Source organism: Protopterus annectens, chromosome 11.part0, assembly GCF_019279795.1.
Source record: "Protopterus annectens isolate FY-2018-M chromosome 11.part0, PAN1.0, whole genome shotgun sequence".
NCBI lineage: Eukaryota > Metazoa > Chordata > Ceratodontiformes > Protopteridae > Protopterus > Protopterus annectens.
This window is the reverse complement of record NC_056745.1, coordinates 743,743,580-743,762,567: the sequence shown is the minus strand read 5'-3', so window position 1 is coordinate 743,762,567 and position 18,988 is coordinate 743,743,580. Positions and strand designations below refer to the sequence as shown.

The 18,988-nt window shown below is 41.9% G+C and overlaps 1 protein-coding gene across 1 annotated transcript in view; it reads left to right on the top strand.

Annotated features, from left to right (window-relative positions):
* The window catches only part of CCDC91 (coiled-coil domain containing 91), a 1,729,462-nt gene that overhangs the window by 46,621 nt on the left and 1,663,853 nt on the right, over positions 1-18,988 (top strand). The window contains exon 2 of the mRNA XM_044088193.1: positions 1,697-1,740. Coding sequence (XP_043944128.1) covers positions 1,711-1,740 — 30 coding nt within the window. The 5' untranslated portion in view covers positions 1,697-1,710. The remainder of the gene's footprint in view (positions 1-1,696; positions 1,741-18,988) is intronic.

Sequence of the window (18,988 nt, the reverse complement as noted above, 5' to 3'; positions counted from 1 at the left end):
ATCCTTCTATGTGGCCCATCTAATTACTAAAGGGTTCTCATCTAGAAATAAAGAGGTTATAGTGCCCTTCTACTCGTCACTCATTAGACCCATCATAGAGTACAATGCCCCATTTGGGATGTACCTCACAAGACACTTCCAACAGCTGGAAAGACCACAAAAGTACCTCACCAAGAGGATTACTGGTCTCCAACTTATGTCCTATGCAGCCCGACTGAATAAACTCCGGCTGTACTCAGTGGCATATCGTTTACTCAGAGGTGATCTCTGCCTGACTTGCAAAGTCATGTCCAACTCAGAATTGATGGACATGCTCCACCTAAAGAAATCCAAGTCACTGCGAGCCGCACACTCTAGTGAGCTAAACCTTGCCACAACAATAAATAGAACAAGCTGGAGGGATAGATTCCTGTCACAGAGACTCCCCATGCTTTGGAACAAAATTCCAAATTACATCAGGCAGAGCCCCTCACTAACTCTGTTCAAGAGAAACCTTGACGAGTGGATGGGTAACAGAAAATACACCCCTGGGTCACTTCATTGGGTCTGCTTGACAGAGGATCAGTTAATTAATCAATGGGGCAGAGAAAGCCGACACACTCTGGCTAGGCTTATAAATGCCCTCGGGCAGATAGCCTAGTACCTACCTATGAACCTAAGTACCACAGGTGAAACTCTGCACAGATGAGTGAGCTAATAATAAGTGCAACAAAGCATATTAGTCAAATTTTAGCCCTTGAGCAAAATAGAACTTTCCTCATGCCAGTGTCTAGAAGCAAATAGGCTCCTGCCAGTATATTTAACATTCTAAACCCCACCAATCTAGCTAGATGCATTAACTGGGACAGACTTGTTTTGGCTCAGGGAATGTTATTTATTTGTTTATCTGTTTGTCAATCTATCTGTCTGTCTCTCTTTTGTTGACAGGGTTAGGTCCACAAGGCCAGTGGGTGTTTTTCAAGGGAGATGCAAGGTGGTATTTAACTACTGTAATTGTGGTTTTATTACTCATCCCATGCCCAGTCTATACATATACACACACACACAAACACTGTTCTTTTTTATTGTAATGCAGCCTACAGTAGACAGCCTCAGTTAAAACTTGCAGTCCAGTTTCATATGCCTGTAATAATTAAGTTGCAAAAACAGAGTTTTCCTTGATTACTGCATTTTTGGAAGTAAGCAATACTAGCTTAATGCATTTTAATTATTTTACTTCGTAAAAAATGTTATGGTTGAAAATGCACCTCTGGGGCCCTCTCTGCCTACCTGTTAATAAGTAAAATACAAATAAATTATTTTCAAAGACAATTGACCTTAGAATACATTTACTTTACCAGAACTGTTCATATGTAAAGAGGGTGAAAATTTTACTTACATGTGTATAGACATGCATTTTCTCTTTAAGCACCTACTTTTGAAATCTACAGTCTATATAAAATGACATTTTTGGAATCATTTATTTTGTGTAGAGTTGACCATTTGCATTGTACCCTGTCATTTTACTAGCATTTGGCTTGAAATTAGGTTTATTTGATTTTTCTTGTTACTATACCATTAAGTTATTGTGTTATAAAATGAATAAAAATATTACTTTATTGTGAGTCAGGTGTCCTCAAAATCAACCTTTATTTTGTATATTTTAATAGCAATTTACTTATATATTATTAAATAAATGCATTTATGTTTTTGGCAGGCTTTCACTGCAAAATGGATGATGATGATTTTGGAGGATTTGAGGTATGCCATATTGTTCTATTTTAACTGTTTAAATCACAAAAATATTTTATAAACATGCATTCAAAAACAGAGATAGACTAAATATTATTACCACATGTTGTGATGGAGTTCTATGAATGATTCTTACATGTTGTAATTAATTTCATGGCTGCTTAGAGTACCACTAATTCTGCCAGCCACATCACAGTATTACTGTGGCCTGGTTTACATTCTTCTGCATGGTTTTATTCTTTAGCACCTACTGTGTCAATGTTGTTGCCTGAGAGATCTTCGCACCTCAGTGAATGTGTTACTGAGTGATTGTCTTGCATTCTTTTTTCTTGACTTTATGTATTTACAAGGTAAGGTGAAACTTAAGGAATATACTTCAGAAAATGAGGTTCTCAGTCCTGTGAATAAAAAATTATATAGCTTATCTGTTTCACATTTTCATATTTGCTGTTGTTAATCTTAATGAGGGAACTAAGTATATAAATATATTTCTCATTATTTAGTACCCTTCTTATAGGATGTGTGTGTTGTATTTAGAATGAAAGGATTACTTTATAATGAGCCTAATGAACCAAATTGGTTAATTTCAGTAGCAAGCAGTGAGTGAAACAGTTGAAAAAGAAATGCCAATGCCCATCTAATAATGAATCTTTTTTTTTGAAAGTACACGTGTATGCAGGATTTGTGTGAGCTGTCATTTCTGAGTTTTTGTAACATGAGATCCTATGTTTTTATTTATTGTGCTTGCTTTGACGTTTTTTTTATTGAGATTTGGTAGGGGTACAGAAAATAGGCAAGTTGGGGTTAGAATTTACTGGAGAAAACTGACAAAGGATCCAAGATGTTTGGAGCAACTTACTAGAGAGGGAAAGGTAACAGAGTGGGATGAGGCTACGCAGAAGTTTTTACACTGCAGGTTAGAAATTGCCTTCCCTACCCAGAGTTTGATATCAGAGTATAGAGAAAGGGATAAGGGAGAGTGAAAGTCTAGCCCTAGTAGAGTTTTTAGTCAAGCCTAGAACAGAAGCCACTATTTAAAAAAGGGAAATTAATAGGACATATAAAATATTTCATGAAATTATAAAGTAACAATGGAAGGATATGTGCATGGCTTCCAAGTACGCATCAGTGTCCAGAAAGTTTTGGATTTTTGCTTTGTAGTGTTTGTATAAGTATTTTATACACTAAGTAAACTTCAAAGAATTATTCCTCAGGTAGATAGACAGTAAAGAGATAGGTAACTGGGAACATGTTTTCCGGGAGTGTGATGAGTTGGTAGATTTTAAAACTGTACACAGTACTCTGTCAGAAATATTGGGGGAGCAAACTTCTGTAAATAAGGAAATGATTCTTATGAGCTGGGACATGGGATCTTAATCGCTTAGACATAGTATGGTCTTATAAAGTTTGTTGCTATTGGCTGCTATAAAAGCAATTACTAGAAAATGGAAAATAAAATCTAAACTAACGGTGACTGAAGTATTAAATATTGTTAAAGAGATAAAAGAAAGGGAAGTGCGATCTTTAGAAAAAGGAATAAGCAAATTATAACAAATTATATAGAAGTAAATGGGAGTTGTGGGTACAGTACATCTAACATAATATTATATCTAACATGATATTCAGGAAGAGTGAGGCTGAAGAAAAGGCAGAAATTGTGCAATATATGTAATGTTGGAGTACATGACTGTTAAAAAGAAAGAAAACATGCAACATATGATGCATGAAAAAACATTGTTACAGTTTATTTTCTGTTACTGCATGTCTTAAGTGATAATTTCATAATGATGTTTAAAAAAACATATGTATGTGCTCATGTACACACACACACACACACACACACATTTCTGTATTACATATTGCATGTGTGTTTTCAGATGGAATATGTGGATGTATAGACTGTGGTTCATGAAAAAATTGCATACTGTAAAATAAAGGAATGAGTTTTTGAAGTTACTGAACATGAAACTGTATTCTATAATCCAGCAGTAGAAGATATTTATGTATCACATGAAGGTGACCTCAACATATTCTGTGTATCCTTTTTTATAGTTCGTCTTTCATTTTACTGGGATGCTATATTTTATATTATCTTTAAACTAGGGTGTTGGGTGATATACATAGATTTGTATGGACTGTCTTGTGGGTTGGTTTTCTGTTATTTGTGCTATATTTGGTATGCATTGAGAATTTATGTTGGATTTTCTTATGTTGTTTTAGTTTAGTTGTTTTTAGGTATTTTAATCTTATTTAGTTTAGTTATGTAGAATCAGGTTCATTTTATTAGTAGTACACTTATCGATTTGTCTGATTTTATTCAGTTTTTAATTGCATTTGGCTATTTTTTTGTCATTTTAATGACGCATTTGGTTTTAGAGGCTATGATTTAGGAGGAGATGCATGTTTTTGGAAGTTAGTGTTCATTTTAGGGCAGACAATGTATGACATTTTTTATTATTGATCAGGATGGAGTTGGAGTTTTAGAGTAGGATTTCTGGCTAGTTGGAGAGCATAGAATATGCTTTGTATTTGAAAAAATGTTTATGGCATGCATAGAGTATACTTAAAAGTATTTACTTTTAGAAAAGCTGTAGTAGACTGGCATCCTGTTCATTACTGGCTTCTCTGCATTTTAGCTGTTGAGTACTTGGATACGCTCTGGCTTCCCTTTTGCCCTTCATTAATTCTTCATTTGCCCATATCCAGTTAACATGTCTGCAAGATGATACACAACTTTATTGCGGGTACTTTATTTAAAATCTAGCTACTGTTGTCAGATTTGCTTGGCTGAAAACTGCACAAAATTCCATCAGGTATACTAATCACTTAATCATGTACTCGCAACAAAGTTGGATGTTCTTCATCTCACATTGCTGCAGTCCTAACACTTGGGTAGTCCGCTGTCCCTCGGTCGGCCCGAATATCAGAGTATAAGGCTGACGTCGGTCAAGGCGCATTTGACTGACATCAGAACGTCAGGGTACAAATGCGCATGACCGACGTCATATCCTCAGTCTTTTTTGCCGCATGGTCCGATGCAGAAGCAGTGTTGCAAGTGCCGTTCGGCGTTCTGAAATTTTTCGAATTCGGAGTTTCAGACCGAAGTCAGAGTTGGTTAAGTACCCCGTTGGGGAATATTTTGTTTTTTTCTTGCCTCAGTGGTTTACCGGATGTCAGAAAAGTGAATAACTGTATTTCTTGTGGGAAACAGATACCGCATAGGGATTACCATAATTTGTGTATACCTTGTTTGGGACCTGAGCACGACGTTGTTGGGTGTCGCTTTTGTGCTAGGTTCAATAAACGCACTATAAAGCGTAGGTTGGATTGTGCCAGGTTGGTCTTTGGGAAGCGGTGCAATTACAATATGCCGTCGGCTGCTCCGGCGCCGCTTCCTCAAAGAAGCGCAAGGACAAGGCAGTTAAACCTAGGTTAGAGGAGTCGTCCGAACCGGACGCCGGTTCTTTAGAGGCGCCAGTGGAACCGGTGGTTCCGACGGAGGCCTCTATGGAGTCCCAGGGAGAAACTGTGTTTTTACAGGATGTGGCCTCCCAGGAGGCAGGTCAGGCTGTAGGGGCTTCTCAGGTAACTGTACTCCCCTCCCTTCCTAAGGTGTCTAGGCCCTCTCTTTCTGCTTCCAAGGCTTCTCCTAGAGGCAGGTCTAGTTTTGCTTCTGTGGGTGTCACTCCTAGTTCTTCAGGTTCTGTGCCCAAAAGGCACATGCTTAAAATGGCAGAAGATTTAATTACTTTAATTAGAGGCTCTATGCCCCCTCCTGATAAGAGGCCTAGGATGGAACCTGTGTTGGGGATTATGAGCAGGCTTCGGATGTGTCTGAGTCTTCGGCTGAAGACTTGCAGGAGTATTCTCATTATTCTGATTCTGATGTGGATGATTCTATTCCTTCTGCTTCTCCTCCTGAGGATTTTTCTTTTTCAGAGACCCTTCACTCCATGAGAGAGCATTTTAAATGGGAAGGCCAGGATTTCTCTGATTCCAGGAAAAGGCTTAGGGAATTTTTGTTTTTACCCCAGCATAGGCCTTTAGCTATACCTCCTGTTCTGAATGTAGTGGAAGATGTGTTTGCAGAGGCTTCGCTTAATCCTGATTCTTTGCCTCCTGCTCCTGTTAAACCAGATAGGTATTACAGGGTGCCTGAAGCTCATAAGTATCTTTTTAAGAGTCCTAGGGCAGACCCAGAAACTGTTAGCCAGGGGCCTAAGGGTGTAAAGGCTTCTGTTGTCAAGAATCCGGTTCCTGCAGATAAAGAGGCCAGGGCCTTGGATAGATGGGGAAAGAAAGTTTATACTTCTTCCACTCTAGCCATGAGAGCTTTGAATTGCCAGTTTCACATGTTGAAATATCAAAATTATCTCCTTTCACAGTTGAAATCTAAGGTTGATGCTCTGGCGGAAGGTATTGATTGTAAAGAGTTACAAGATTTAGTGCATGTTTCTGAACAGGTGGGTAAGCATTCTTTGCAATGTGGTTTTGATGCTGTACAGGCCTCGTCTAGGGTGGCTGCCACTGGGTCAGTTCTTCGCAGGCATGCCTGGCTGAGGGATCAAAATTTATCTGACCATGTTAAAACTAGGATTTTGGATGCCCCTTTGCAATCTGATGTCTTGTTTGGTTCTCCTGTTGAGGCAGTTTTAAAGAAAATGGAAGACAAGGCTAAGTCTATGCAGACTGTTAAAGATTTTTTGCAGGTTCAGCCTCCAAAGTTTAGTAGAAATTGGCCTACTAAAGGGTGGACGTATCCTTCTTATGATTCCCAGTCTAGGGGTAGATCTAGACGTGGCAGGGGCAGAGGTCAGGGCTCTTTCAGGCCTAGGACAGGGAGTTCTCCTGCACAGTCTTCGGGTGAGGGCAGGGGTCAGTCCTTTCGTAAACAGACCCAATGACCTACCTTTTCAGCTGCCAGAACCTTCTCGCCTGGCAGCACCTTTGGGAGAAAGGTTGGCACTTTTCAAAGAAAATTGAAGTTTGATTACCCAAGACAGATGGGTACTGGATATCATACATCACGGTTACAGGTTTTATTTCCATACCTTGCCTCCTTTCAAAGGCATGCCAGACATTCCTCCTCAACAAAGAATAGAGGCTCACAAGCAAATTTCTCTGTTACTCCAAATAGGGGCCATACAGCCGGTTCCTATGCCAGAAAGGGGCCTAGGATTTTATTCTCGCCTGTTCCTTGTGCCAAAAAAGGGGAACACGTGGAGACCAATTTTGGATTTATCTATCCTCAACACTTATCTGGACATTCCCAAGTTCAAAATGTTGACGTTACAACAGCTTTTACCTCTACTGGGCAAGGATCACTGGATGGTAACTTTGGATCTCAAGGAGGCTTACCTTCATGTTCCTATCAGGCTAAGTTGCAGGAAGTATCTGCGTTTTCGGACTGGGACTTCTCACTATCAGTTCACTGCATTGCCCTTTGGCTTATCTACTGCGCCCAGAGTATTTACAAAAGTTCTGGCTCCAGTGATAGCTTTCTTCAGGCTAAAAGGAATACAGATCTATCCTTATTTGGACGATTGCCTGATTCTGGCTCAAGGAAGGGACGAGCTTCTTCGTCATTTGGAATATGTGATAGCAGTGCTAAGATGCCTGGGGTATTCTGTGAATGAAATAAAGTCCAGTCTAGTACCCTCTCAAGACATGTGCTTTCTGGGAGTAAGACTGAATACAGCATCCCAGATGGCCTTTCTAACCCCGGACAAACAAAAGAATCTTTCCCTTTACTTCCATCATCTATCTCTTCAGTCCGGGCTGACTGCAAGGACAGTCCTTCAAGCCTTAGGGTTCATGGCATCTTGTATTCTGGTGCTTCCCAATGCCAAACTGCATATGAGGAAGTTGCAATGGTATCTCAAAAATGTATGGACACAGCACTACCAGCATCTGGACACTGTCATTCAAATAATACCTTGCATTCAAAAGGAATTTTTGTGGTGGGCTCAGGAATGTCACCTAAACAAGGGACTCTCTGTGACCCGGCCAGAGGCGAGTCAAATTTTAACAACAGATGCCTCAGACAAAGCTTGGGGAGCTCATCTAAATGGAAAGTGGATACAAGACAAGTGGCCTGTCAGACTACAGCATCTACATATCAACTTGAAGGAGATGTTAGCAGTCCAGTTTGCATTAATAGCTTTCAAGGATTTACTTCTTCCAGGGCAGGTGTTGATTCTAACAGACAACACAACTATCATGTGGTACATCAACAAGCAAGGGGGAACACATTCTTATCCTCTATGCAGGCAAGCAATGATTTTGTGGGAGACTGCTCTCAGTTTACAACTAAGTCTTCAGGCAAGGTTTCTGCCGGAGCACAGAACTCCTTAGCAGATGTGTTAAGCAGACAAATCATGGATCCCCACGAGTGGAAACTGGATCTTCATGTATTTCAGAAATTGACAGTGTCCTGGGGAACTCCAGACATAGATCTGTTCGCTTCTCCACTAAACCACCAGCTGCCAAAGTTTTGCACAAAGCGGTTTCATCCCACAGCTTGGAAAGTGGATGCTCTTTCTTTCAGTTGGAAAAATCTTCATGTGTATGCCTTTCCACCTCTGCCTCTCCTCCCAAAGGTACTTCTGAAGGTCAGACAGGACAAGCCAAGGATGATTTTGATAGCTCCAGATTGGCCTCGACAGCACTGGTACCCATTACTGAGAAGTCTGGTAAGGAAGCCTCCATGGCCTTTGCCTTTGATTCCTCATCTGTTGTCCCAGGAGGACAGTCATTTGCTCAATGTCAAGCTTCACTCTCTTCACCTAACAGCATGGCATATTCTGTTTTAAACCATAAAGGGTCTCAACTTCCACAACAAGTTTTGAATGTGATTTTGGAAGCTAGAAGGCCTAGTACAAGGAAAGTGTACGCAGATAAATGGAAGAGATTTTTATTTTGGAGTGCAGCTAAGGATTTGGATGTTTCTGAGCCTGATTTAAGTGTGGCTCTTCAATATCTTACTGAGTTATTGGACAAAGGTTTGTCCTTCTCTTCTATTAAGATTCATGCTGCAGCAATTTCAGCTCACTACGACTGTGACCCACCATTGTTTTCTCATCCTTTGTTCAAGCAATTTCTTAGAGGGGCAAAGAATATAAGACCCCACGTAGAGCTCCTACTCCTGCTTGGGATCTCAATTTTGTGTTGGAGAAACTCACTCTACAACCTTTTGAGCCTGCAGCTACTGCTGAGTTGAAATATTTGTCATGGAAGACTGCTTTTTTGTTGGCCATTACCTCTGCAAGAAGGGTTTCTGAATTGCAGGCCCTTATGGCAGTTGAGCCTTTCTTACTTTTCCATAAGGATAGGGTATCTTTATGTACTAATCCTTCCTTTATGCCTAAAGTGGTTTCTAGTGTGGCTTTAAACCAAACTATTCATTCGCCTACTTTTTATGCAAATCCCCAAACTAAAGGGGAAAAGATTTTGCACACTTTAGATGTACACAGGCAGTTGCGATATAATTTGGACAGAACTAAAGGGTTCAGACAATCTCAGCAGTTGTTAGTTTCTTTTGCTTTGTGCTCTCAGGGCAAAGCCGTGTCAAAACAAACTATTTCTAAGTGGATTGGATTTTGCATTGCTTTCTGTTATTCCCATCATGGCAAAGAGATTCCAGCTGGGATTAGGCCTCATTCCACTAGGGCTACTGCCACTTCAACAGCTTTTTTGAGGGGGGTGGCTACTAAGGATATTTTGGAGGCAGCCACTTGGAGTTCTGTGCATACCTTCTCTAAGCATTACCACCTTCCTCTGTACTCTAAATCCAGGGCTGGTTTTGCCACTGCTGTGTTGCAGGGCATTTTGGCAGCCCCTGCTTCATTATAGTTTAGCCATCCTCCCTTACCTCTGCTTTGGGATTCTACCCAAGTGTTAGGACTGCAGCAATGTGAGATGAAGAACATAGTACAGTTTTGTACCTACCATAAATGTAGATGTTCGAAGATCCACATTGCTGCAGTCCAATTTACCCTCCCTCCTTCCCCTCTGTAGTTTGAGGTGGTTGTGTGGGCTGGGTTATCCCTCTGAGGTATAGTGTATATATTGTATATATTGTACATATTTTTGGTGTTAGGCTGGTTGGTTGTTTAGTTGTTGTCTATGGGTTTTGACCTTTCTTTTTAGGGTCTTCTCACATCTGGGGCAAGAAAAGACTGAGGATATGACGTCGGTCATGCGCATTTGTACCCTGACATTCTGATGTCAGTCAAATGCGCCTTGACCGACGTCAGCCTTATACTCTGATATTCGGGCCGACCGAGGGACAGCGGACTACCCAAGTGTTAGGACTGCAGCAATGTGGATCTTCGAACATCTACATTTATGGTAGGTACAAAACTGTACTTTTTCTATAGTTTCAACACAAAACAGTAAAACAAACCTCCTGCACTCTGCATTAGTTTCTTATTCTCACACATTTTTTGCTGTACCTCATAGAGTTGGAGATTACTTAAAAATAGAGAAATTAGTTCACTCATTTTGAGAAGCTGCATTCTCAGAGTTAATAGAATTTAATACATTTTGAGATCACTCACATGACTACAACATGTAGCAGCAAACAGTAAAATTCAGTCTATATCTGTTAATTACAAAGGACTCAAAATTATTTTAATAACTGATCACAGTCAAGCCAAATGAGAGAAATGTCAATAAACTGCTTTTAAAAGCAATCAGCAGTTTGTGTACTGATTCACAATTAAACATTGTGTTCTGCTTCTACTAGATATGCAGTTTTGCATACTTAGGGACCACACCAGACCCATTGCCTGTACCTTTTATGGAATAATAGTCACTGCTGTCAGACAAATGTGTGTAAGCACATTTTCAACAAACCTATGTCTGAAGTTCTGCTATTAGAATAAGCTGTCTAGCCAACCAGTATTTTATAAGAGATATAATGAGAGAGAAGTGTACAATGAAGAAATATCTGCGATAACCAGTACATCACTCACAGTGTGCAGATGTTTGTTTGTCAACAACACAAACAGTGGATTTCGTTGTGTTTCTAAAAAAAATCTGTGACGGAGTACTGTCCAGCTATTAATTCATTTTGGCTTCAGTACTTTGTGTACTGAAAAGCATTTCACAGAAAACACATATTTATTCTCATACACAAACATAGGATTGTTTAATGTGTTATAGCCATCAGCAGCTGTTGACATTATAAAAATTGCATTATGACAGTAGACGGTATCCGTAATTACAGTATCTCTAACTTTATCTACTTTTGTGCTAAAGTCCACTAACACACACACAAAAAAAATGGAGTACAGAGGTGATACATTTTATTGGATCAACATAAGTTTTACAGTTACTTGAGGTTTTAACTCACTGTATTCAGTCACAGATATTTAACAAAACCTAGTTCTATTTTTCTGTTTTTTTTTTCCTTTGCTCCAGTTTATTTATTTGCAGTTGTCTGTTGTCACTCCTTTCTCATATTAATGATTTCATAAATCATATTCTTAGCTGCAGATTCTAAATAGCTGTTTCCAGTGGGGTAGCTGATGAAAGTGAGTACAAGTGGTTTAGCCAAACCAACAGACTTAACACTGGAATTGCTCACTGATTTCCACATAAGCAATTTTAAATTAAAAACAATGGAGCAGATTCAGTAAGACCCTATCTATGAGTATTAACTGCTGTGGAAAAAGGGTCAGTCAACACAATCACAAAAAAAAGCAGTTTAAAGACTTGTTAACTGCAGTGAGGAAAGCCCTTGTTATTGGCTTATTTGTCTCTGAATAACATGATGATTACTGCAAGTGTTAATCAGTAGCAATACCCACTGCTGGTGGCCCACGTGTTACATTGGCACAAGTATCATTCTCATTTGCTTCCCCACATACATACACACACACACACGCACACGCACACACACCTTTCAGCTGTCCTTGATTTTTCAGAATAGCCATGATTTTTTCTCTTATATTTATTGTCTGACTGTAGAGTTTCATATTACTTTGTGCTCATTTAGGAAGTTTTGCTGCAAAATCTGTTCCATTAATTTTTTAAAGTTATTTAGCGTAGTGATGGAAAAGTGTCCCAGCCCAAATACACACACACACACACACACACACACACACACACACACACACACACGTACACAGACACTCACGATACATCAGTCACACCTCCCCAACCAATCACACTCGAGGATGCACTTACCTAAGACCACTCTTACCACTACAGACATGCACATATCTACATGCATACAGTCTCCCACCACTATCACCACTCCCTCTCCATTTAACTTCTCGACACTTACCTCTAACCTAGTATCTTGAACTGAAAATAATGGGTGAAGACAACCTTTTGGCCTTGTTAATTAACTCAGCTACGGAGTTCCACTGTGGCAACCCTTAACCAGGAAAAGCCGAAAGAAAAACAACAACAACATAAATCCCTTTCCGCAGACATTTCTGGAGAAGAACACATAGGTTCATAGGTAGGTACTAGGCGATCGACCCAAGGGCCTAAGTAAGCCTAGCCAACAAGGTTCCCTGGCTTACGCCACTCAAGAAAGTTATTTTCCTGTGCTCCTGTCGAGCAGAGCCACCAAAGTGATCCGCGGGGTGTATTTCCCATTTCCCATCCACTTATCAAGATTTTTCTTGAAGAGTGCTAATGAGGAACTTTGCTTGACATAGATGGGTAGCTTGTTCCAGAGTATGGGAAGTCTCTGGGACAGGAATCTATCCCTCCAGCATGTTCAGTTTATTGTGGTGACAAGGTATAGGTCCCTAGAGCGTGTAGCTCGGAGGGATTGGGATTTCTTTAGGTGTAACATGTCCAACAGGTCTGGGTTTGACATAGCTTTATTTGTTAGGCAGAGATTACCTCGGAGTAGGTGATATGCTACGGAGTAAAGCTGGGGTTTTTTGAGACGATCAGTGTAGGGCATCTGTTTGAGGCCAGTAATCCTCTTTGTAAGGCACTTCTATGGCCTTTCCAGCTGCTGCAGATGTCTTGTGAGGGACATTCCAAAAGGGGAGTTGTACTCTATAATGGGTCTAATGAGTGTCGAGTAGAGGGGAACCATGACCTCTTTTTTCCTAGATGAGAACCCTTTTGTGATGAGGTGTGCCACGTAGAAGGATTTCCTGACTACTGTAGCAATGTGATTATCAAAGGAGAGACTACTGTCCATCTGGGTCCCCAGGTTTCTTATCACACATTCGGCGTTATGTAGACTGCCACCTATGTGGTAGTTCATGGGTACAGAGTTTTTACCAAAGGGGATGACAATGCACTTTTTGGCATTGAGCTTAAGGCCATGGCTCTGACACCAGCCATCTGTCTCAGTGAGGCCCTTCTGTAGGATGTCCACATCATTTGGGGACTCTGCTATGACTCCTAGTTTGCAGTCATCTGCGAACTTCATCAGCCAAAGGCTTTCTGTATTAGCATGTACTTCAGAGAAGTAGATACCAAACAGGAGAGGTCCCAGGACTGAACCCTGTGATACTCCACTTGTCACTTGTTTGAAGTCAGATTTAGAGTCTGCAACTTTTACAGTGTGGGTTCTGTCAGTGAGCCAATTGGCAATCCATCTTGTGGTGTAGGGATTTATACCTAGTTTAGTGAGTTTAGCTATAATTCCAGAATGGGGGATGGTGTCGAAAGCCTTGGCAAGGTCAAGATAGGCTGTGCGGACCACATTACCCTCATCTACAGCTTTGGTGACTGCCTCAAAGAAGTCGATCAGGTTCAGGAGGCATGATCTGCCTTTCACAAACCTGAACTGGGTGGGATCCAGAGTTTGGAGGTTACCAATGTCTTTGTTTGAGTTCCATGATGATACATTCCATGGCCTTACAGAGCAGGCTCGTCAGGCTAATAGGGTGATAGTTCCCAGGATCAGTGGTGGCTCCCCCTTTGTGGAGTGTGATAACTGTTGCTGTGCGCCATTCATTGGGCACAAAGCCTGATGTGAGACTATGATTGAGCATGGTGCTTAGGTGGGGAGCCAGTTCATTCTGAAGTTTGTGTAAAGCGCAGCCTGGGATGTTGTCCGGTCCCATGGATGCTGTGTTTTTGGCTTTAGAGAGTGCAGCTTTTGCCTGCATAGTTGTGATTACAGGGACTCTGCATTCTTCCTGTATAGATGTGGGCCCTTTAGGGGGTGAGAGGGGGGTAAAGTTAGCACTGAACCTATCTGCCAGAACGTTGGCAATATCAGTTTGTTCTGTAATTTTCATGCCGTTGTGCTGTAAGTCGGAGCAGATCTGGGTGTTGCCATTGAGATTCTTGGCATAGCTGGCTAATTATCATATGCTGCTCCCCTGCAGTAAGTCATGGAGACAGCCCATCATTGTGATTTTATAGATTGTACAGAATCACTAGTATAGGATTGTCTGTGAATTGGAAAGGGTTACTGCCAGTAGTAAAATGGCCAAGTTTAAAGCTTACTGCTGAAGGTAGCCCATTCTGAATCCTAGGGAATGTCTGTTATATTGCACTTAAGGTAAGTCCCTTATCTAACGCAGCTAATTCATCTTTGCTCAGTACCTGACTGACATTTCATACCAGATCAGCAGCAACAAAATTATTGGTGTAGTAGAACTTGCATCTAGCCATTGCACTTTCCTATAAACTTGCTGATTTTTTTTGTTTATCTTATTTAGTTTAGATATATAGAATCAGTTCTACTTTGCATGCCATGTCGTTTGGCTTGCGGTAGTCCTTTTTATTTTATTTAATCAAGTTTTAAATAATTAATCTATGTTAATCTAATGACTGATTTGAATTCTAAGAACTGATTATGGTTGGGGGTAAATGTTCTTCCTGTTTCACTGTTGCAGTCATCACACTTGGGTTATCTGCCTGCAGGTAGCCCTCAGTCGGCCGAATACCAGAGACTTAGTATTTCTGCGTAGGTTTCTGTTGCTCCAGGTCTGACATTAGGTCATCAGGTGTATAAAAACAGGCAGCCAACGCCATTACACCAGTCTTTCTTGCTGAGGAGCCTGAAGCAGAAGCAGTTCGCATGAGTGCCGGTCGGCTGCTACCTGAGTTTTTGTTTCCAAATTGAATTATCCTGAAGTTTTCTAAAGCTAAGTACCCCATTGGGGATCCTTTTTTCTTGTTCTAACCAATGTCAGAAAAAGTTAACAGTTGTCTTGCCTGTGGAAAGCAAATACCACACCGAGATTTCCATTCTTACTGCATCACCTGTTTAGGCCCAGACCACGACGTACCTCGCTGTCAGTTTTGTGCCTTGTTCAACGCCTGAACTATTCATCGGCAGGCACTTATTGGCAATAAATACTTTCGTTCTCGATTACCGTATTCCAAAATGGCTACAGTAAGCCATCCAACTAGCGATCTTCCGAAAAAACATAAGGATAAAGACAGACAGACTGCACAGGTCCAAAACCGCTGACGATGCTTCCGTTAAGCTAGTCGCCAGTTTGCTGGTACTCAGTGAGGCTCTTTTGTAGCCCCTGATGCTCGCTTCAGTGGATTTGCAGGCTTCTACCGAGACCTGTTTGGAGTCTGGTATGCCACAAGACTCTTCTTTGACTTCGGAACCTGCGGATGTCTCTACCTTGGATGGGTCCAGAGCTGCTGAGCAGGTAAAGACTTCTGAGGAAGTTCTTCGCGCTACTGATATTCAACACAAACTGATGACTTCCTTCGTGTCTTCAGTTCTGTCTAAAACTGCCAAGTTTCTAAGGCCAAGGGTACGCACTACGCCTAAAGAAATGACAACCCAAACTCAAGCACCTGCTTTCTTGCCACAACATCAAATGCTTAACATGGCAGAAGTCCTTATTATGCTGATTAGAGGAAGTCAGCCTTCCCCTGTTAAGAGAAAAAGGGACCAGTCCCCAGCAGCTTTAATAGACCAAGAGTCTGATGACTCTGAGGTATCTGATTATGAAGACATGCCTTTATCTGCTTATGAGGATTCAGATGCAGAGGAATCCATTCCCTCTGCTTCTCCTCCAGAGGGTTTTTCTTTTGGTGAAACCTTACATACTTTAAGAAAGCATTTCCACTGGGAATACCAAGACTATCCTCAGTCCAAAAACAAACTCAGAGTATTTCTAGATTTGCCACAACATAGGCCTTTAGCAATACCCCCAGTCCTGGATGTTGTGGATGATGTCTTTATGGAATCCAGTTTAACTCCTGATACTTTACCCCCTGCTCCTAGGAAACCAGACAGGTACTACAGTGTTCCTGACTCTCACAAATTCCTTTTCATAAATCCTACTGCTGACCCAGAGGTCATCTCCCAGGGGCCTAAAGGTATCAAAGCAACTACAGCTAAGAATCCCACCACTTCAGGCAGGGATTCCAGAGCTTTAGACAGATGGGGTAAGAAAGTATACACCTCTACAACTCTCGCCATTTCTGCTTTGAATTGCCAGTTTCACATGCTGAATTACCAACAACATATTATGGAACTTATTAAGCAAAAAATAGCTACCTTTACAAACTGTGCAGAAAATAAAGAATTACAAGAGCTTATGCATTCTGCAAGCCATGTCAGCAAGCATACTTTGCAATGTGGCTTTGATGCCCTAGAAGCATCTTGCAGGGCAGCAGTCACTGGTTCTGTTCTGAGAAGGCATGCTTGGCTTAAAGAGCAGACCTTGCCAGACCTTGCCAAATCAAAATGAATAGATGCTCCTTTGAACAAGGACAATCTGTTTGGCACCAAAGCAGAAGAGGTTCTTAAAAAGATGGAAGAAAAAGCTAAATCTATGCAGACAGTCAAAGATTTCTTGCAAGTACAGCCTCCTAGATATAGTAGGCATTGCCCCACGAAACATTGGTCCTTTCCAGCCCCCTCAAGGCCATCTCAAAGTAGACCCAGGGAAAACAGACCCCCCATATTACAGTCTCAGGGTATGCAGAGATCTAAGCAATGGAGTGCCTCCACTTCAAAAACAGGGAGTGTTAAGCCACCACCTACAGAAAGAATTCACAATGACTTCTCAACTCCACTTCCTACCACTGCCCAACTGCTTGTGCCCATAGGAGGAAAACTTGCCCATCTTGCAAAAAACTGGACCTCCATCACCGAAGACCGATGTGTCCTCAACATTGTATCCCAGGGGTACAAATTTTACTTCCACTCACAGCCAAACCCAAAAGGGTTCCCAGAACTTCCTCCAAACCAGTTGGGCAGAGGCACAAATCCAAGTTCAATCCCTGCTCTCTATAAGGGCAATTCAGCCTGTTCCTGCTGAACAGTTAGGTTAAGGGTTCTATTCCAGACTTTTTCTGGTACCCAGAAAAGAGGGCACTTAGTGCCCAATCCTAGATCTTCCCATTCTAAACACCCTCCTGGTGGTACCAAAATTCAAAATGCTCACCCTGCAGCAGCTTCTTCCCATGCTGGCCAAAGATGCCTGGTTAGCCACCCTAGACTTAAAAGAAGCCTATCTGCACATCCCTATCAGGGACTCATGCAGGAAATATCTACACTTTAGGGCAGGATTTGTGCATTATCAGTTCTCTGCACTTCCCTTTGGCTTATCCACTGCTCCCAGAGTATTGCCTACTGCAGACAGAGAAAAATTCAAATTTACCCATATTTGGACGACTGCCAGTCAAGCAATACTGTTGCAGCACCTGACATTTGTAAAAAAAAACTTCTAACCTCCCTGGGGTACACCATCAAGAAAAAGAAATCAAAACTAGTCCCCAGTCAAAAGATTGTATTCCTGAGAGCAAGCTTGTACACAGCATCCCAGATGGCATTCCTTACTCCAGAATAACAAGCCTATCTGATAGACTGCTTCACTCAAATGGCCACCAGAACCCAGCTGTCCGCAAGGAAAATCCTGCAGGCCCTAGGGTTCATGGCCTCATGCATCCTACTAATTCCATATGCCAGACTACATATGAGGAAACTTCAGTGGTACTTAAGTCTTTGGTGCCAACATTCTCAGGAACTGGAAACTGTCATTCATATCATACCTTGTCTAAGGGCAGAGTTTCTTTGGTAGGCAGCAGCATGCAACCACAACAAGGGACTTCCCTTTACTCAACCCCACACTACCCAGACCCTAACCACAGACGAATCAAACTATGCCTGGGGGGACACCTGGATGACAAGTGCATTCAGGGCCACTGCAGCTCAAGTCAAATTCATCTGTACATCAACCAAAAAGAGATGCTAGCTGTTCAGCATGCTCTAACAGCTTTCAGATCCCTACTGTCACCAGGACCCCTTCTAATAAAAACAGACAACACCACAGTTATGTGATACATCAACAAGCAGGGGGGAACCCACTCTGCAGGCTAGCCATGGCCCTTTGGAACATGGCCTTGGACATGCAGGTCCATCTGCAAGCTCAATTCCTGCCAGGCAAACAAAACTCACTGGCAGATGACTTAAGCAGAAATATCCTAGACCCACATGAGTGGCAATTAGAGCCCAGCACCTTCAGCCTTCTGATTCAGAAATGGGGGACCCCAGAGGTGGATCTCTTTGCCTCCCCTGCAATCACCAGCTCAGCAAATTCTGCCTCGGGACACCTCACAGCAGGGCCTGGAAAATGGATGCCCTATCCTTCCAGTGGGTAAACCTCTCAATCTATGCATTTCCCCCTCTGCCCCTTCTCTCAAGATTATTGCTCAAGATAAGACAGGACAGACCAAGGACAATTCTGATTGCCCTGGACTGGCCATGCTAGCACTGATACACATTCCTGCACAGCCTGTCACCGGTGCCACCCTGGGATCTACCCCAGAATGCGACCCTGCTCACTCAGCCGGGGGGAGAGATCTTGCATCCACAACTGCAAACCCTGAATCTTGCAGCCTGGCTTATTCCTTGAATTCTCCCCCAGTGACCAGCCTCAGCAAGCAGGTGCTGGACATCATTATTGAAGCCAGAAGACCCAGTACAAGGAAATCCTATGCTGATAAGTGTAAAAGGTATTGCTCCTGGATTCAGTCTAAAGGAGACGACACAGCCCTACCCTCCCTACCTCTAATCCTGGATTACTTAGCAGATCTACTCCACAGAGGCCTATCCTTCTCCTCCATTAAGATCCATCCCTCTGCCATCTCGGTTCATTACAACTATGAGCCACCCCTCTTCTCTCACCCTCTTATTAAACAGTTCCTGAGAGGGGCAAACAACGTAAGGCCACCAAGGGGAGCACCCACCCCTGCTTGGGACCTTAACTTTGTACTGGTAAAGCTCACACTACCCCCTTTTGAGCTCGCAGTGTCAGCAGAGTTAAAATACCTCTCTTGAAAAACAGCA